This window comes from Vidua chalybeata, chromosome 2, assembly GCF_026979565.1.
Source record: "Vidua chalybeata isolate OUT-0048 chromosome 2, bVidCha1 merged haplotype, whole genome shotgun sequence".
Lineage (NCBI taxonomy): Eukaryota > Metazoa > Chordata > Aves > Passeriformes > Viduidae > Vidua > Vidua chalybeata.
In genome coordinates, this window is record NC_071531.1 from 24,455,835 (window position 1) to 24,477,714 (window position 21,880).

Here is a 21,880-nt window from a genome sequence, read left to right on the forward strand (position 1 = left end):
CAGCTGTGGAAATATTCAAGTTTCTATTGGACAGAGTTTTGCCCTGATCAAACTGAAGACCTACCTGCTCAGTGCAAGGGGAAGTGGACTAGATGACATTTAAAGGTCCCTTCCAACCCAAACCCATGATTATATTATTTAATGCTGAGTGGTTTCTCTCTCAAGCCATTCTTCCCCACTACATGTGTACTATGAATTAACTTGAAAGCAGAAAATAAAGCTACTGCCCTGTAGCAATTAGTTCAATAGGATGTACTTCCAAAAAAAAAGTGCTTTAAATATATTTAGTAAAATTTAATTTATTATTTATTTAGGAATTTTCTCCCTATGTATGGAACAACTGTGATTTGGGTGGGACAGAGAGAGGCAATGACAAAGTGTAAGAACCACCAATCCTTAGTTTTAGAAAATTGTACCAGAGGCATCCAAAGGGAGATGGAGTCCCCACACAGGAGCTCACAAAATTGAAAATATGTAAGCTGCATCCTTGGGGTTGACTGGTTGGCTGGTTTTGGGAGTAATGGGCAAGTCTCAGGTTGTGTTTAAAAACTAGAAGTTCTTCACTCTGCCTCAGTTCAGTGCGAGCTCCTGGGTCACTACATACATTCTTTGTAGCTGAGAGGGTTGGGAAACTCTAGGAGCTGTATTAAGTGTTAGCCACGCCTTTTTACTGCAGTCAGGAGAGAAACCTGTACCTCATTATTGCTCCTTCATGGGCCTTTAACTCCACAAAAGGCAGTTTCTTCCCTTCCTCCCGCATTAGCTCGTTTCACATCAGAAAACACCAGTCTTCACTTCCCTCCAGGTAGAGGTAATTACTGCTCCAGGTAGTAATGTCATGCATAGCTGATAAAAATCAAAGCTGTAGCTCTGCCTGAGAACAACTAAGAAGTGGGAAAGCAGACAGAGCACAGATACTGAATGCAATGATACCCATAAAGGCACCAAAAAGAGGTCTTTACAAAAATACAGAAAAAATAAGATTGATTTCTTTGCCCAAACCCACTTATATTAAAACTAATTACAAAGGAAAAATGGAAGGAAAGAAAAAAACTTCCTCCTGCAACTTGCAATTAGAACAGCAAGAGCTGGGATACTGCTTGTTAACACATGAAAGCCCACTATGGAAGAAGAATTCTCATTAATAAAGTCTCCAAATGAACAGTACATATCCACAGTGATTTTAATAGTTCAGCTTCTGAATCGTATGCTGTCATGTCTGACATAAAAAGACTGCAATTGATTTATTAACTACAAATATAAATATACCTGGATTTTCTTTTTTTTACTTAAGAATAAAAAAGTACTGTGTTCAGTCTTCCAAAGTTAGAATCGTAAGGGAAAAGAAGATCATCATATGAAAGTTTTCAAGACTACACAAATAGATCAATTACATGCAACACAAAATGGCAAGTCACTAAAAATCAGAATCTTTTAAATCTGTCCAAATGATTGTCGCTACCCATTCTAATAACACACCACTTGTCTTCAGAGCCCATGGAAACTGGCAAGTCTTACTCCATAATTTCACTTGCATTCCCATTTTTTTATATACAGAGCTTCCCAGAAGCCTTTAATGGTCAGAAAATTTATTTGATTCTCTCTTTTTTTTTTTTTTTTTTTTTTTTGCATACACCATTTTAATCTATTTATTAATTGACTTTTCCTTTCTGGTCAACTGAAAGCAGTTCTTATTCCTCATTTTGCTGGAGTGAAAAATCCCTCCCCTTTTCTATGTCACATAGATGGTTCAGGCACAACAACTCGATTTTGTCCTTTTGGCTGGCTTGTAGTCTGTGATGTCCACAGTTTGCGGTGGCCCCTCAGCTTTCTGCCGTACGATTATTGGGACTACCATGTCAAACACAGTTTCAAACAGGTAGTCCACCTTGTATCCTGTCTTTGCACTGGTCTCAAAACACATTTTCTCAGCTGCTGGAACATCCTTCTCATCTAGCATTTTGTATTTCAGTATCTTTTTATAGAGTGCAATTGCATCCTCTGCACGGACTTGTTTTCGCACCTTTGAGCCACAGCTGGCACCAGACTTCTCAGGTCTATTTTCATCCGATGGTAAAGTACAGTCATCGCTGAGGTCAACTTTATTTCCAACAATAGCAAAAATGCAGTCAGCACTTGCACTGTCCGTCAGTGCCAAGAATCTTTCTTCCAGCTCTGTCAGGCTTTGGAGGCTGTTCACGTCGTACGTGAGGATCACAGCAGCCGCTCCTCTGCAGTACATAGACCCAAGGCCATGGAACTGCTCCCGTCCTGGCAAAGGTTTAAACACAGCAAACGTTAGTGTGCTGGAAAACACATTATTAACCAAGGAAGAGAGTTTAAGGTATTTTAAACCAATTTCACAAGTCTGGATGAAGCAGTGAAGGTAAAAATGTCTTATTTGTAGCACTTTCAGGTTTTTCCTTCTGTTTTTCCATAAGAGAGCAACAGTGCCATAGAACAGCTCTGCTCACTGTTTGCTCAGTCTCAGAGAAAGGAATCTGTAGAGACAAGTGAACAAGGAAGCTCATGCAGCATTCATACTTGCAGACAGCAAAAAAAACCCTGGCTTCTTTTTATTAAATTGAATGCTAGTTGATTTATGTCATATTAACTACTACCCTGCTTGCACCCACAAATGGCCCATCCACCTACCTCACTATTTACAAACAAAAAAGTTCTACTGCTTCAAGTTCTGCTAGAATTTATTACTCCTATGAATTCAGCATGCATTTTGAAGTACATCTAGTTCAGAAATCTGTATAAAAAAATCAGTAATCCACTTGTTCCTAAGTTTTGAAGGATTTTGTAAGCTGTACAGTCTGATGCTACATGCCCACAGTTCTCAGGTACCTTGGCTTTACAGGAAAAGTTTCTTGTAGTATCCAGTCTGTAATGATATCCAGCTGTCCCACCACCAGTTTTCACACATTTTTTTAAAGTATTAAACACACAATATACAGAAAATCCTAATACATTCAAAGAGAAAATCATCTTTTAAGTTGCCCCAGCCACTGCTCAATAACCAACAGTTAAAACATTTCTTTCTCCTTGCTCATGGACTGTCTTGCAGCACCTCCAAGTAAGCCTTGATGGTGTCCTTCAACTTCATTACTTAGAAGACAAAATTTACTCTTCTTTAAATCCTGGGAAGCAAATAATATTCTTCAGTAGTTGCAACAGGACTAAGGAAAATTAGGCAGAAGACAAACTGCTTTCCTTCCTATTAAGAACTGCTACCTTCCCCAAATACTTGCTACCTGTAGAATATGCTGTATGTTTACTATCCAAAACTGTATCAAGAAAAAGATAAAACACACAAGATTTCAACCAGCCATCAGAGTCAGCCTTAGGTCACTACACAAGTGTGAGTGAACAAAGAAAAAAAAGAGAAAAAAAGAGTCAACTACATGCTTATGAACATTTAAAAATCAATATGATTTTCCAACTTTTTTCATACAATCCCTTTGCACAGAGCCTTCATTTATAGAAAATCTGGAAGAGATCTGGTTACATTCATCTTCTGCACTAAGCTACTGACCACCATGAGCTATTTCATCATCATCAATGATTCATCATGAAATCCTTGTAAATGACTGTGGAATATGAAAGGCAGAAGAAATTAATGCTGAAAAATGCAGGTCAGTACACACTGGGAAAACACATCTGCACGTGAACATGCACACTGTGAAAGGAACTCAGAATCTACCTCCAGCTGGGAACAGAACAGTGACTGCAGTAAGTCCTTCAACAAACATCAGAACTGTACTCCACGGCTGCCAGAAGAGAGACAGTGCTCACCATTATCAGTAAAACAGATCTGGGAAACCTCAAGCTAGAACATGGAATCCAAATCTCACTGCACTTTTAACACTGAGTGAAACTCTGGCAACTGCCAGAGAGAGAGGTTTGGAAAGGTGCAGAGTTCCCTATAAAGAGGGGTAAAAGGAAGCTGGTGAGAATGCTCAGAAGTATGTGAAACATTTGCATAAGGAAAATTTGTGTGATATCTCAGGCTGGAAGAAAGGGGAGAAACAGATGTCTATAAATTCAGGCGGAATGCTGAGAAAAAAATAAATAGTTGTTCCACGGTTATTCTCTCGTCACACAGAAAATGAGGATTTCACGTCAAAAACACGCGTGTAATTTAAGTACTTTCCTGAAAAGTGAAAAATAATAGCAGTTATATAACATTGCAGAGGTCAAAAGTTCGGTAAGCAGCATTCAGAAAATCATTAGGCAAAGTTTATGGAAAATTGCTTAGGAGCAATTTTGTATAACCTCTGATTTGTTTTCTCTCAGCAAAAGAAATTCTTTAACTCATGATCTGGGAGGTAGGAAAAAAGGAGGTTTTTAAAAAAATAGCTATACCCTTTTTTTAAAAAAATAAAATAGTTTTGTTGAGTAAGGGTAAGGGAGATTGGGATGCAGGGGACAGTCCTTTTACGCTTTTTTTCTCCAATCTCATGTTAAAGTTGTACTTCCAGTTGCACTGCAACTGAGTCTTTAAATGTCCCCAAGTTTTCAATAAAAGTTTGTACTATGGCTGATTTTGTTCTCACCCAAACCCTGATTATACTGTGGTCTGGAAACCACAATGGAACATCTATCTCCCCCTTTTCTCCCACTTCAGATGCCTAAGCCATAAAATGCAGCCCCCAGATTCACTGGCTACAGCAACCAAGCAGTAGAACAATACTATTACTTGTTTTATGGCATTTATATGCTAATCTAATCTTGCACAGCATAATATAAACCATGACACTTTTACATGGCAACTACAAACTACTTCTATAACTAATACATTGTTGAAAGGGGGAAAGGAACAGTAAGAATTTACCTTGCATAAGGGACTAATTATGTCAAAGGAATTATGGATAGTCTCCTCTGCTCACCCTCACAGCACAATCAACATGTAGAAAAAACTGCACAATGTATTTTTGCAGCAATTTCCTTGTACAGACCACTTCTGACACAACCTGGAACAATTCTAAATATGGGGAAAAACCCCAAAACTACACAAAGTAATTAAACTAATACCTGTCCTCAAGGTGTCAGGAAAAAGAGTATCAGACATGGGGATGAAAAACTTACTGCATGAGAACAGCCATTCCCATCTTATAGCCAGTTATTTTTTCCTGCAGACACATCTGGTCCCACTCCAACCACATATTTTTTTATACAATTAGTTACATTAAATGGTAAGCCCTGAATCCAATAATTAAACAATTTTGCCTTTCCAAAAACATAAAGGTAACAGAGAAGTGTGGAAGAACTATCAAATAATTTACAATCAAAGGAATTGCAAGAACCACCAAATCAACCACAAAGGCACAACATCAAGGAAAATTCTGAAAACCAAGCAACCAAAAACTGATTTTCATTTCCTTTTCATCTTTATATTTCATTGTGTTTAGAGCAGTTCAACAACCCTACAGCTGTATCCCTATTTGTAGCACCATTAGCTTTCCAGAAGGTCTTCCACCAAGTATACTAAGTCCTGTTGGAGACTTCAGACACTCAGAGGCAGCACAACCAACAAGCATTTTTGAATTTCTACAATGGTTGTCATAAACAAATCAAAGAGTTTTGAGCCAAATCGACCTCAGTACCATAAAGTTTGTAATGAACCTAACAAAGAAAGAAGGGAAAAGCAGGCCTTGCAAGAAGCTGGCTTGACAAATAACCAAGGCTAGATTTAAAGCGTACTAAGACTTGAACTTAAGGCCTCCTACAGCACTTTGACCTCTCAGCTGGAAGGCAACAGCCCCTGTGGATGCTTTCTCCCATCCAAGCATCCCAATCCCTTTCAGCTGTGGGATTCACTGACAACAGCAGCACCTCAGTGCTGCTCTTGGAGCTCTCTGCCTGCCCATGGCTCAGAGTGTGGTATCCAAAGTAGCCCATGAAGTTGCTGTGGATGTTTATGAGAGCAGAAGCCAGATTTGAATGCTCCTTACCTACCACCTCTTCAAAGGCTTTCACCACAACTTCTGAAGTGGCACAACTTCACACAGACATATTCTTTCAAGAAAACTTCTATTGGAAGAAGTTTTAAATCTCTCAGTGTTGAGCATGTACAAGAATGCAAAACAGGCTATTACTTTCAGTCTGGAGGGAATAAAACACAAAGATTATTACAGAGCTAAAAAGGTCTTCAATAAGGTACTGAAAAAAAGTAGTGTTTCTACTCTGATATCATAGTCCAAGTGGCAGCATAACTCAGTTCCTAAGGCAAATATGCAGTGGGGGAAAGTACACAAAGGTGGGCTACAGAGGCATGCCACCATTGCATTAAAATTGCACAAGATTGCAGAATTGTCCAGGAAGTGCTCGGTCTATGAACCAGGTACTTTCCAAGGATTTTCACTGTGATTTGCGCAGTACTGTAATCTGAACAGTAGAGAGAAATTAACAGAAGCACAAGGTATGAGCTAGCTTTTGTCTTTCAGATTCTCTTTCTGCTTTATAGGAGTCTGAACTTGAGTGTACATGGAGAGAGATAGGAACTGTACCCTAGGGAGATAGCTAGAAGAGGAAAGAAAAGAGAAAGTATGACTCCCATGACACAGCACAGAAATCAGTATTAGAAGGAAATGAGCTTTGAGGATTCAGCTGCAGTAGATGAAGGTTCAAAGGGTGCCCCTTATGTTCTTGAGTTACCTCAGCAGGAACAGCCTCGCAATCACAAGAGTAGACAAAGATCCCTTTTGAAAAGGGAAAAACATTTCTTTCTGCTCGCAGACAAGGCAGTAAAGTTGTGACCCTTTAAAGGACATCAGGGGAAACAATTTTGCTAGGAACTGAGATTTCTATTTGTGCACATAAACCAAGCTAGGTAATGACTACCAGAGAACAAACAGTAAAGGTCCCTAAAGGTTTCAGGAAAATTCTCCTGCCCACATATGAGTCAGGCTGTCAAGTTTTGAGAGTGATGAAGTCAGGGTTCTTCATTACCTTGTTCAAGGTTGGTATTTATTTCTTGTAGGTGGCTTTATCATATTTCCCTTGAAGTCAGGAGCTTTGTTAAGAACTGGACTACATCTGTGGTTACTTCAGGATAAAAATAAAGCTCTCCATCCCAAAGGATTAACAAGGATTACATAAATAGAAATTTGTGGAAACATGAGTCACAAAGGACTGAAGAGTCCAATTTCTACACATCCAGGAGCTGTCAGAATATATAATTTCCTGATCTGCCAGAAAAATGCCAACACTTGGTTTTTCTTCAAGACAAAATTCCCCATGGAACGATAGTCTCTGAGACTGAGAAAAACTAAATAGTTAAAACAACAAATCCAAATAAACAAAAAACTCCAACACAACACGCCCTACATCTCCCCAGAAAAACACAACCACCAACCACAAAAGCAATTACAGTTGAGTAACGATAAAATTCATTTCAGCTGCATTACAGAAGACACTTGCATATGTTGAAGCTTCAGTATGCAACAGATGTCTAGCTCTGCTAAAAACCAAGATGACGTTTATTTTGTTTATACTCATTACTTAGATATGAATCAACATTCACTGCATGAACTGTGCCCTATTTTAGCAGATTCTATTTAAGTTATTAAAATTAGATGTGTATGTCTTGGCCAAAGCAGAGTATAACATAAACATAGGAGAGTAGTGATCTTAATACCCAAAGGGCTTTACTTGCATGTTTTAAAGTAGAAAGAGCTACACATGGAAGAAGAAAATATCTACCACATGGGTTAAGTGAACAATGAACAAAGGAAAATTCTTTCATAAAGCTCTCCAAGAAGAAAACATCAAGAACAGTCAAGAAAGTGGGCTCAAAGTAATACATGATTGAGACACGCTTACTCCAACTCTAAACACAATTTATTCTGATTTGTTAACTCAAGAATCTTTATCTCATAATAGAAGAAGACTTAAATTTGTGAAAGAAATCATCTCTTCTCTTAAATCTATGCAGTTTTTACTTAATGAGCGAATACTTTGGGTTCTAAAGAAGTCTGAAATTGCCAAGACCCTGCAAACATCTCCACTCTACAAACATGAATTATTTTAGTCTTCTAAATCTCCTTCTGCAAAACAGCAGCTCAGTGTGAGAAAACAACCCACACCAACCAGAAGCAGTCATTCACTTCTCACTTAAGCAAGACAAGAAATCATGACCAAACTGAGCCCTGTCCTCCAGTCAGCTTTAATTATCATACTAGAAATACCACACTTCCACTAACAAATGTGCTCCCTTGGACACAAAATCAATTACTAGAAAGACTAGAACCTGCACACTGCACAATCATTTTCTATTAATTACTTAAACACCCTTAGATCTGGTCTTAAAAAATTGAGGTTATTTTAAAACACTTTTAAAATAAATAGAAACAGTTAACATCTTCAGTCATTATAACATTTTTATTTTCGCTCTGAATTAATACACAAACACATGTAAAAGAATCATGTTGCACATGATTCCTTCTTCCTACCAATATATACACACACTGAGTCCTTATCACAGAGGTTATTCACAAGCTTAGATCCAAAGCTAAGAGCCAAGCCTGACAGCATTTAGGTATTTATACTGCTGCTTTTAGATAGATAAAGGAAATGTACTGCATGAGCTGCTTCTCCTCCCCTGGAGGCTGGTGGTCAGGAAGGCAAACATACTCTGGACATTAGTTCCAAGTGCTACAAATCTCTTCCCATAAAAAGATCATAATATCCCAATGGAGGCAAGTCCCAGATTCAGAGGAGCCAACGATGTATTTGAGCTGACTGCCACAGATGAGAAAGCCTCATGAACTGTAAGCAGTGAAGCAGAAGATGCTTTCTAATACATTTAACTCCATGACATTTGAATAAAAGTCAGATCTCGAGACTGCAGTGTGCTGCCATAGAGGAGGAATGTAACATTTTCCTGATCTGGAAGTGGCATTACATTATGTCACTATAACCTAGTCCCCACTGAATGTACATTCAGAAATTTTATACAATCTACTGGCAGGCTATGGACTAGAATTCTATCCAGTATTAAAAATTCAGTTTAATAGATCTGATTTTGGCCTGGACAACTGGATAAAGTTACTCAAGAAAATCCAACTCGTCATCTAACTGGAAGCAGAGAAAGTTTTAATAAAACAGGAAACACCTTGGCACTATAATCCTATATTTATGAGCTATGGTTCCTCAGCATGACTTTTATCCTGAGAGATTAAGTTGTACCCTTCTACATAAATAAAATATTAAAGAGATTTTTTTTAGAAGACTATTAAACTACCATCAGTGATCCAACAATGTCTGGGATAAAACACATCCAAAAATATATGTAAACTCTAGTTACTAGTGAATCTAAATTATGATAGAAATAAAAATCTAGGAAAAATACATAGAAATAAGTAAGCGAAGGGCTGTGAGAAAGGGCTAATTCTTAAACACATTTTTTTTAAAGAGCATAACACTTTTCTTTGGAAACAAACTTACGCAGGAATACTTAACAGATATTACAATATATATTCTCCATGGAATAAGAGGAAAATCTACAACAGGTTTCAGGAAAAGCTGGATGAAATTAATAGCATTATTAAGCATCAAGGCCTTTCACTAGGGATTCTGTCCATAATACAACATGCAAGGGGAAAAAAAATAAAACACATCCTTTATTTCCATTCCTTTACATAACAAAGCCAACATCCTTATGGGCATCTAAATTAGCTATTAAGATTCTGCCAAGAGAAGACAAACTACCCCCTAGGAGGTTAGTCTATACCAGCACTTATATGTGCATTAAGAAATGCAGCTCATTCTTCCTCCGCTTTATCTAGGAGTACCAAAAGCACAAACTGTGTTGCTAAACAAATTAAAAAAAAAAACACCACCACAATCAGTGTTTCTGGGAAAGGAATTAATGCAGAATAATTATAAACAAAAAGAATCATTAGAAGGCATCTGAAATAAAGAAAAATGGAATGGGGTGATTACTTACTGGAAGTGGAAATTCCTCTATTCTTTATACATAAGAATAGTAATACCTTTAATGAAAAAAGCTTTATGCGGATTTCTTTTAGCCTACTTCTTTCCTCTCCCCTAAAGTGTAACAACTAAACTAAAGCTAACTAACATGCCATAAATAAGATTTGAAGGACACGTTTCAGCAAGGACCAACAAATACCAAATATGTGGAAGATTTTGCACTAAAATTGTACCCACTTCACCTACTTTCTTGGAAGACAAGTCTTCCCTTAAAAAGGATTCATAACTTTGCTAAAATTAATGCTGCCTATATTTCTTTACAGATTCAAGCTTATTGCTTGTTTAGAGCATTTACAAAAGGAAAGTTACACAAATCCCAGGATGGTTGGGGTTGGAAGGGACCTCTGAAAATCATCAAGTCCAACCTCCCTGCTGAAGCAGGCTTGCCTAGAGCAGGTTGCACAAGATAATTCCAGGCAGGTTGTGAACATTTCCAGATAAGAAGGATTCAAAACCTACCTGGACAGCCTGTTCCAGTGCTCTATCACACTCAAAGTACAGAAGATTTTCCTAATACTTAGATTACACTTCCTGTGTTTTGATTTGTACCTTCTGCCCTTGTCCCTTCACTGGGCACTACTGAAAAGTCTGGCCCCACCATCTTGACACCTGCCCTTAAGATTTTTATGCAGTGGCAAGATCCCATCTCAACTGGCTGAAATAAACAGCAGCACAAACTACCATTAATGTGCTCCTCTTTATGGTTCTCACCAGTAAAAAGTGCTCATAATTCTATTTTGGCTGTGCTTCCTGTATTTATAGGCCAATCCACTCAAGAAAGCCCTGATTTGTTGGGAGAAAAATCCCCTTTATGCCCTTGACCTTTCTAAGACCATCTTTCCCTTGTTAAAGTTAAAGTATACCAATAGGTCAAGCAGTTTTAACTGAGTCTTATTTTTTATTAAAACATCAATTCAATTAACATTCCAAAAGTGATACTTTGGCACAATTCACATAAAACAATTCTTCCAAAGAAGTTCACTTAAATGGGCCTTTTATTGTTAGGACAAATAACACACTGAGAAGTTATGCAAGAATGCCAGCGTGGTGTGCTGCACATCACATGTCAAACTCTGCAAGATGTGGTTAATGATCTACAGGATCATCTGAGCGTTATCTGAAGAATATGTGTTGTTGCAATATGCTTTTCTTCACAAAAAGGCACACACAAACCCCTGTTTAATAAGAATCGCAAAACAGAAAATAATGGGAATTTTTTTCTGCACATTAGTTTTATTTCATATTCTCCAAGAAGATTATCAATCTAGGCATGTTCTGGTAGAAGCTGCAAAATAAAAGGCTAGTCACCACCTTTTTCTGATGTGTGGAAGAAATACCTCAAAAGCCATGCAGCCTTAATTCACAGCACACTTCCAAAGAACCAACACCTGAAACATGGTGGTCTTTTTGACAGTTAACAGTGTGATAGTTTATGAAGAAATCTGCTTTTAAGTAAAAGCTTAATTTTCTAAAGGCAGTTAAACTAAAAGCAGATGCCTAGCAGCTTGCACAGGTGCCAATCAGTTACATCCTGCAGAGCATTCTGAGTCCCAGAGGTATCCAAAAAAACCGATTACCACAGATGAAGCCTTCCCACCCACAGCTCAAATATAATAAACATCCCTCAGTCATCTTGTCAAATTCTGCATTATTTGATCATTAATTAGTTTAAATATTCCCAGAAACTTTTTTAATCCAGCCCTGAAGAGCAGTTTGTCCATTTTCATTCCATAACTGGTAGTGAAGGCTTGCATTTCTGGTTACCAATGACAGACTTGTCAGACACACTCAATGAAAGGAGGAGATCAAGTTTACATGGGAGAGAATAAAAGAGAAAATTTAAAAAAAATCATAAAGGAAAAAAACATTTACAGAGCATGATCAGAGACCAAGTGTAATCCTCATTCAAATTTTACCTCCTGCATAATAGAGATGATAGAATTTCACTCAGTCCTTGTCTTGTGACTTAGGAGGAATTTGTATTCTATAAAATATCTAAAGAAAGGAAAGTTAGTATCCCACCAATTAGCTTGTTGGAGTTCAGCTTTCAGATTCTGAGTTTTGATAGACTTTCAGCTTTACAAAGTAATCTGTTCAAAAAACAAACACCCCTCCCTCAAACACCACACTAAAAAACACCACATTCCCCAAACCCCAGAAAAACTCCACACGCCTCTTAAAAGGTATTCCCCTATGACTTAACCTCTTTCTTATTAGGCCAGAGAATTGAGTATTTTTTCACTCACACTCTTTGCCTCTGGCATATTTCTCTGAACTAAAAACCCTGCCCATAGCTCCTTTTTCCCATCTTTCCATATTATTTTATTACCGAGAATGTAAAAAGAATCTCACTGAAGTCACAATGTTACCTAAATTCTTGATGACTTTTATCTCTTCCTACACTTGTACTTTCCAGAACAGCTCATAGGTTCTGGGACAGCACAAGGTACCAAGAGCTTGGTTTGCCATCTACTACCAACTCAATGGACCTTGCAAAACACACTGTTGCCCAATGACTCTAGCTTAGCCTGTTGCCAGCACCCCATAACATTAGTCTCTCTTCATTGGCAGCTTTATACATTTGTTTAGTCTGTACATTTCTAGCTGCAATTGTCTTTTTATAAAGAGACTTATAAACTCAGTGCCTTTGGACTAAAGGCATATTTAGGGTTTCTATAATCAGCAATGCCTTCAGCTGCACAATACCTATATAAAGGAGAAGTAGTATCAGAGAAAAAATCCTATTATCTACAAGGTTTAGACCACTAGTTTCAGCTTTTCTAGAACAAAAGAATACCTGGAATCTATTCTGCTACATAAATGCAAAATTATTTTTCTTGCTGCCAAGAATAAATCAGAACTTACCATTCTAATAATGAAATTAAGACTGAGCTTCTGAACTCACAAGAATTTTAATTTCAAAATAGATGTTCCCATAGAAACAGTATGCTTTCCATCCAGAGCTATCACATTTCATAAAAACACGAATATGCTTTCTATCCAAAGTTTTAAACTGCACCATATTATGTCTAGCAATACAAAGCATTACACAGAGACATAGAGAAAAGCTCCTAACCACACTACATAGCATGTTTTTGCCAACAAAAACTTCGGCTAGACCCACATAAAAAAAATACTCCTATTTGTAGCTAAAGATTCCACTGATTCAATCCTGAATAACTTACATGTAGCTAGTTGGATTTACTTTTTTCAAACTATTCATTTTATTTAGCTCTCTTGATATACTGTGTTCATTTCTTCAAAAAGGAGACAACCCCAGAAGATTCAAGCATTTAATGTATTTTCAGGTGCCTGGAATGGTAGGGCCTTGTAAAAGATGAACAGAACGAATCTTAGGCCTGCCAGGCAAGCAAGCATGCCACAAGGTGCACCTTCAACACAAATTGAAAAAATGACACAAAGAATGTTTCTCTCTGAAATCTCACAGCTGTGAAGGGAAATGTTTTATCTAAACACTGATATCTGGCAAAAGAAATAAGGGCCAAACAGATTGATGGGACATTACCACCGTATCTACAAGCAAATGCTCCACCAGAACTCCAGCAGAAATCTAGTATCGACACCATGTCTACTGAAAATGTAGCAGGGTGCTAAATTAAGCCAATTAAGGTAAATTCATGAAGTTCCTATATGCCTTTACTGAAATGAGAGCAAGAATGCAAAAATTAAACTAGAAATTTAAGTCCAAGTAAATAAAAAACAGTGATGTAAAATTCTTCTGAAACTAGGTGTCTAAAAGAAAAGTTGAAACTGCTGCTTAGAAAGAAGTGGCCATTTGGCAGCTTTCCTTAAAGAAAACACGATTGGAAGGAAAAAAGGGGAAAAAAAGAAACCTTGGATTTACTTGGGAAGAGTTCTGCAGGAAGCAGTGTCACTGAACACTTAACTGCAGCAGCAAAGCTTGACAGTCAACTCCTGCTCAGCAGTGAGTAACAGAAGCCAGTTACAGGACAGGGCTGTACAACAACCTGACCTAGGCAAGACACTCGTTTCTAGCCTGTGGGAGAAGCTTTTCAGCTTTAACACCGGCTGAAACATCAATTCATTTCCTCAAAGAAAAGTACCTTCTACAGAAAACAATCCATTTTCCACAGGGTAAGTTCTAAAAGCAGCTGGTCTTTCTTTGTAGTACCTGAAAACTGCTAATTTTTCCCTTTATTTACAATTCCTTCCCACAGGGGTGAAGGCACTGCAGATGAGCCCACTGCCCTACACAATTTCCAAGCAGAGGGTGTTGCCAGGTCCTTAACTTCAGAGTCACTCAAAGGAGACCAGCAAAGCCCACACTCCTTGCTATTCAAACTGAGAAGCAGGTCTTAAGCTCAGGCAGGAATGCATGGCCAGGTGTACTTTAGCCCAGTCTGACTGGCACTGCAGGGCCAGGAGGTCACTCCACTCTTCCTGGAGGTTTTATATTGCTCAATAAGGAACTGGCATATTAGCTTGGAGTGCTAGAGTTTGGCTGGGGCAGAGTCAATTTTCTTCACAGTACCCAGTATGGGGTTGTGTTTTGGGATTTGTGCTGCTGATTTGGGAAACTGCATAGATAACACAGGGATATTTTAGGTATTACTGAGCAGCACAGCGTTAGAAAATTTCCTGTTTCTCATATACTTCAATACAAATTTTAACTTTAACTAATAGATAATACATACTTTAACCACTAAGTACCTTCAAAAAGAAATCTTGCACAAGCAGGCCATCCCTGTATGCTGAAAGATGATGTAGCCTACCTGGACTTCAACAAAGCCTTTGACACTGCCTCCCATGGCACACTCCAAAAGCTGGCAGCCCATGTCTTGGAAAGGAGCACTCTGTGCTGGGTTAAGAACCAGCTGGATGGCTGGGCCCAGGACATGGTGCTGCATCCACCTGGCCACCCAATGGTATGCCCCAGGGATCGGCGTCAGGCCCAGTCCTGTTTAATATCTTTTTGGATTATCTGGACGAGGAGATTGAATCTCCCTCCAGCAAGTCCACAGACAACAGCATGTTGGGTCAATCTGCTGGAGGGTGGGAAGGTTTGGCAGAGGGACCTGGACATGCTGGATCAATGGGGCGAGACCAGTGGCATGAAGTTCAACAAGACCAAGGGCTGGGTCCTGCACTTGGCAGCAACAACGCCAGGGAGCAGTACAGGCTGGGGGCAGAGTGGCTGGAAAGTGGCCCAGCAGAAAAGGACCTGGGAATGCTGGTCAACAGTGCATGTCCCATGAGGAGAGGCTGAGGGAGTTGGGGTTGTTTAGCCTGGAGAACAGAAGGCTCGGCAGGGACCTTATTTACCCTCTAAAATCAGCTGAAAGGAGGGTGTAGTCGGGTGGGGGTCAGCCTCTTCTCCTGGGTAACCAGCAACAGGACAAGAGGACAGACTTAGGCTGCACCAGGGGAGATTTAGGTTGGACATTAAGGTATAATCTCTTCACAGAAAGGGTGATCAGACATTGGAATGGGCTGTCCCTGGAGGTGTTTTAGGAAAAATTGGACATGGCACTGAGTGCTGTGGTCTAATTAACATGGTGATGTTCAAAGGCTGGACTTGATCTCAGTGATCTTGTCCAACCTATTTACTTCTGTAACATCACCCAAACACTGAGGGGGGTGGGGGTGCACAAGAGATTGGGATGCAGCCAGGACAGCTGGGCCCAACTAACTAGAAGGATATCCCACACCATATGGTGTCAAGCTTAGCAGATAAAGCTGGGGGAAAGGAGTAGGAAGTGGGGGACATTCAGAGTGATGGTGCTTGTATTCCCAAGTCAACATGATGGGGCCCAGCTTCCCTGGAGATGGCTGAACAACTGCCTACCAATGAGAAGTGAGGAATGGATTCCTTCTTTTGCTCTGCTGGCACATGCAACTTTTGCTTTACCCGCTAAACTGTCCTCTACTGTCCACAACTTTTCTCACTTTTACTCCTCCAGTTCTCTCCCCCATCCCCATTGGGCAGAGTAAGCAAGAGGGTGCTTGGAGCTTAGTTAAGATTGCCCTCCTAAATGGATCTCAATGAGCACTCTGAAATTCTACCACTCATCAGCATTCCTGCCAGCTCTCAGCCTGCCCACTACCTTGCAGACAAGAAATTCTTCCTGTTTTTCTTCATTCTTTATTCCTGTTTTAACCTGAGTTAGGTTTTTTAACTTCCTCATTAGATACTTTGCTATACCCTTAGCTCATTATCTCTTTTTTTAAAATCAAAATTCCCCACAGGATTTATTGCAGAAGGGTTAACTATATACATACCAAGACAATCAGTACAAGGCAGCATTTTTGGAGTGAGGAAACACCATAAACTTAATAAATATCTTAATTAGGGAATTTACATTTTAGAGATGACAAAAAAGTTTATTATTACCCATTGCAGACTCTCTTTGGATTAAATTTTGCATCCAACCATACATAAAATTAAATGGTCTACTCTTTCAGAAACATTCTTCTTTTTCTATATTATCACTTTAATGCCAAACACGTTATATGTGTTTCTGCCTCCTGGCTGACAGTTATGTCCCTTCTTCCCATGAATAGGAAGCCAAACCACCCAGAAGCAGCTGTAAACTCTTTTGTGCACATCCACCCAATGGGAGTCACACATGGTAACACAGTAAGTTAGCTTTCTTCCACAGACCCACAGGAGAGCTTCAGAGCTTGTTACCCACAGAGGCTGTAGGTGCTCCATCCCTGGAAGTGTTCAAGAACAGGTTGGATGGGGCCCTGAGTAAGCTGATCAAGTGGGTGGTAACCCTGCCCATGACAGGGGGGTTGGAACTAGATGATTTTTAAGATCTTTTCCTACCCAAACCATTCTAGATTCATTTACAAGAGCACTAGCTATGGCAGTGCCTATTTTCCATCAGCCCCACTTTCATGCTAATTCCTTCCATTAATATTTCAAAAGCACTAGCAGCAAAGACAGGCCAGCCCTACCCCTCAGTGTTCTACTTCAGGGCCATCCCAGGACATCAGCCAGAGGCTTTAAGAAACCTGCAAGAAGTTCCATATTTAGACAGTTTCAGGGATCTACAGGCTGCTCCTACCACAGCATCAGGCCACCAGAAGCAAGAGGTTTTTAGCCTTTAGTAATCAGTCTGGAAGGTCACATATCCATGGGAATGCACCTTCCAACCCTACCACACAGCCAGGGACCATTTTCTTCTTCCACAGCTGCAGCACAGCTTTGTTCAGTACATGCATGGGACACTGTAGTATAGAGAGGGACTCAAGTATATTGGCCACACTTCTTTTTGAAGATAAAGTTAATTACTAGGCTCATATGTAGGCAGCACTACTCATAAAGCACTACTTCCATAAATCTTTTACCCTACTAGTATGTTTCCAGGTTGATTAGGAGTAGAGGACAAAGAAGAGAACTGGAAGCTCTTCTAGAGGCCTAGCTTTTACAAAACTGAAGTTAGTGCAAGACAGCAGATAAATGCTGGTATTCATCACTGATGATTACTAGGTGAGGAGGGGGAAGGAAAGGCATCTACAAATCACAACATTCACATTCCAAAAAACAGAGTCCAGGTTACACAAAAACACATTTGAGAGCCGGCAGGCTGTTTTGTAACAAGTGACCTTCTGTGTCACATGTTTCCAAAGTGAGGGATGATTCTTGCACATATAACAAAAAACACAGTTATCCAAAATGCTTCAGGAAGCTCTGGTTGTCAGATCAATAGCAGATACCCACAGCTGGTCTGCCCCTGCAGTTACCTGGCAAGTGCCTCTTATTTAAGGTTAAATCATCTTTTGGTGAAATGGAACTGAGGCACAGTAGATAACTACATGTTAGCTCCTGATTTGTAACACTGAGTTTAACCTCAAACCACCCTTCACCAGCAATTTTCAAAATATTTAAACTTTGCTAAATGTGTAGAAATAAAGCCCATGGATCTCAGAAACTGAATTCAAAAGTCTACTGTTTTATTTTAAGAGAAACTCATAGTAATAACATGGGACATAGAATTAGGCTCGCTCATTATTATTTGTTTCAACATTTTCAATGATTTATAGGCAGGTTCTCAACTAAGAACACAAGCAATGAATTCGTGCATAATTAACCTTGAAGAAAATTATAACTGCTTCTATTACTTACCAGCTACCATCAGTTTCTATTCAGTTGAAATCTTTTTCACTGGGTGCTTCTAAATAGTTGCTATTTGTCAAAAGCAGGAGGTAGTTCTGGTTATCCAGTGGGCTGCCTTCAGCAAGTATCAGAAGTGGGAAACTGTGCCAGAGAGTGCTGCTGGGTTTTGCAGGAATATATTTATTGTTCGAAACATTAAGATAATTTTATCACAGCATGCGTGACTTGTGTTTTCAGAGCTTATACTAAGATAAACAAATGGCCTTTACATTTCTGGCACTACTTCTCCCTTCTAATTCTCCTTCCAGTTTCTCTGCCTACACACTTAAGAGAGCATACATAATATCCACAGTTTAGGAGCATTAATCTGAGAATTAAAGAAACCGTAATCAGACAAGAGGCATGGTACATAAACTCATCTCATTATTGTTCTCTAACCTGGAGTAGTGCTAAATATCTTAAAAAACTCAGTTCTGAACTTTCTAAACAAAATAAGCTACAAAGAGCAATGCTACCACTGTCCAGTGTCTGCCCATTCAACCCTCCTGCCAAGAGGGGAAGCTACTTATAGAAAGGGAACTGCTCACTGATTTGCTTGCACTGCATCCTTTTCTTCCATAATTAGGGCAGTATCTCTGAGTCACAAAGTGCTCTGCCACTCAAAGAGAAGATAACTATTCCACTTCCACTGTGGTTCCAAGACTTGAAGTGAAAAAAGAAGTCAAACAGGACAACATGGAAAGGGCACAAAACACTAGAACAGGAAGGGAGATAAGGGAAACAATACAAATGTCATACATACAGCTATCTACTGCAGGAGGGAAAGCTCATGTCCTAAAAGGCAGTCTTACAGTCTCATGAAAATAAGAAGGTATCATACTGGTAGGGGTTGGAGGAGCTGAGCAGTTTGAGATATTTTTAGTTTCACAAAATTGGAGATTTAGCTTTTTAAAAAGCAACAGCCTGTATCAGGAAGGGAAAAAAATTTAAATAAATTCACTCATTATACCAGTGGGAATTTTTTTTTTTATTTAAAACACCCAAGTCTCACTTGCAGCAAACCACAAGATTTGATGATCCCTTTTATGAGGTTTGGAAGATGCTGACTCAACTACACAAATCTTTTTCTTTCATTAATTTTTGTACCTGTAAGCCACTACAGATTCTGGTAATTTCTCCCTTTTTTGAATGCACAAAAATTTTGAGAGCAAATGATAGGTGGAATATAAACAAAAAAAACCTTTAGAATATTAACAAGATCCTTATTTCTACCTTCAACAATTAAGAAAAGAACAACAGATTTATATGCCCAGATCACAGATCCAACTATGAAGAAGAGAAACTGAATTTTTGAGGCCTTTCATAACAAAATCTCACAAATTTAAATCTACATGGTTGAATATTGTATATGACTAAAAACGCATAAGTAGTCATCAGTTGCAGAATGTAAATCAAAAATTTTCCTTTTATTTCAACTGTACTGAAGACCATTATTTTTAAACTAAGTATGTAGAAGTGGTTGCATGGTTGGACAACACCTTTTCTCTGTATTTTGCAAGAATCTCCTAAAGTACAAAAGCAGTAGTTAGGAATATTAAATTTTGTAACAGAGTATAGAAAATATGGAATTGTATCAAAAAGAAAGGCTGAGGGAACAGGGAGAAGTAGCTATGTCAAATGCTCAAACAGGTCTTTAGGCTCTCAGCAGGGATCCTCCGTGAATGACTTCTTGATGGCCCATGCAAAGCCAACTTCCATTCTCATCTGCTTCCTAAGAGATGGAAAGATATACTAGAAAATTCACAAACACAGCTGATATCTCCCTTTGAAAACCATGTTAATAAGCACTCTTCTAGATTTGTTTCTTTCCACACCCAGGTAGGTGTGGAAATCTTGTAGGTTTATTGAGTTGGCTGCCCTAAAGGAAGCTATCCTGACACTTCTGTGATGTAGGATAGCAAATTACTTATGTAAAGAATTCAAATTAAGAGCAAAAACTCATTCACTTCCTTTGACCACCTCTGCTCTCTGCAAAACACTTGCATTAGTTAAGTTTAATCACCAACCTGAAATCTCATTTCCTAGGCATATCTTCAGGTACTGAATATGAAATTATTGTTAATCAAGCAGAGGAAAATGAATTTATCACAGCTTTGATGCCTTTTGATCAACCCCCTGGATGTTGTACCCAGTGCTTCCCTGAAAGACAGAAAATCATTCAGACTTGGTGAAGAAAATTATTCTTTCTATTCCACAATTTTTAATGGCTCCAAATGTATCCACCACAGACTCAGCAACTTTCTAGATGGAGACCCAAACAAAGGCTATTTGTTTGGATATTTTGCAATAGCAAAATGTGACTCAGATGAGGGATTACTAAGTGTACCTTCAGTTCAGGCAGTAAAACACTGCCACTTGGAAGCTCACATGGCCAGTGGCTTCAACACGAGACAGCAATTGCAGTGAAGCAAACAATTCATGTAGATGTAAGACATGATTGCAGTGTGAAGTAAAGAGACTTAAAAGTAGCCCACAGAATATCAGGAGAAGCTCAGCCAAGGCACTGTGAGGCTGCTTATGAGTTCCCTGGTTTTGATATTTCTGTCCCCATAAGTGCATGTACTGAGGTGAAACTAGAAATGTACTCACCATACATGATCATTTGAAGTAGTAATTGTGAAACAACTAGCAGCCAGTTACCTGCCCCACACTTGTATTTTAAGTATCTACTGTCCCCTTAATTGCATAGTCAACAGAAAAACACCATAACCCTGACTGCCTAAGTTCAGGCACCTGGACATACAATAATAATTTTAATACCTATTTGTAATTGAGTCAACATGTGTTTCTTTGTATACATTCACCTCTACATTACAGCTTATGAAGATTCTGCTATTTTGTGTCACACTATTTACTCAGCTAGACAGAGAACTACTGGGAAAAACATTTCCTGTCACATCCCTGGGTTTTTCCCCTCACACTCAAACTGAAAGAGCTTCTTAGACAGCTCAGGTATTTCACAAAGTCAAACTGAAGAATGCAACAGGGCATTAGTAACTTGTTTTCAGGCCCAGAACACCTATGCCTTTGCATATACCCTCTAGGACACCAGTTTAACTGAAGCCAATAATCAAGTTCTTGGACACCCTTATTTTCTACAGTCTCTCCTACCAGCTCCCTATCTACCCGGAAGATGAATTTCCATGTGTCAGCAATTTTTGTCAGCAGTTTTGCCACTGCATTTACGTTGTTTTACTAACCATTTCCCTTGTTCATGACTCTCTCCCTCATACATTTTCAGTATTGGCATAAAGCAGACGGTATTTAAACTAATCTTTCAGCTGTTGAGTCAATTTTGACAGACATCTGCAAAATATAACTCTTCCTTCAGTAACCACAGAAGAAGAATGCAATGCCAGAGGCACAAACTCTTCATTAGAAAGATTCTCCATATTGCTCCAGCCTAGAATCTGTGACTTTTAAAAAAGGCATATTTAGTCAATTCAAGAACTTGAACAAACTCAAGTCCTTTTGAAAGTTGCTCATATTTGTCGAGCCACGACAAACATGCTTTGGCACGATCCTGGACAGCTTTAGCCAAGCACACATCTCAGGTCACTGAGACTGTTCAGGGAGAGTCCTACTCAAATTGTTGAGTACTTTCCCACTTAGGCTAGAATAGCTCAGTCACTTTGCACACTATTATTAAATACCACATGCAAAGTGGGGATTTAATGTGGGAGCTGGAACACAGAAGGTAGCACAGAGGTTCAC

The 21,880-nt window shown here is 39.0% G+C and overlaps 1 protein-coding gene across 1 annotated transcript in view; it reads right to left on the minus strand.

The window, feature by feature from the left end:
• Positions 1 to 1,165: 1,165 nt before the first annotated feature.
• The window catches only part of RAB20 (RAB20, member RAS oncogene family), a 28,482-nt gene continuing 7,767 nt past the window's right edge, over positions 1,166 to 21,880 (minus strand). Inside the window, exon 2 of the mRNA XM_053968659.1 lies at positions 1,166 to 2,271. Coding sequence (XP_053824634.1) covers positions 1,751 to 2,271 — 521 coding nt within the window. The 3' untranslated portion in view covers positions 1,166 to 1,750. The remainder of the gene's footprint in view (positions 2,272 to 21,880) is intronic.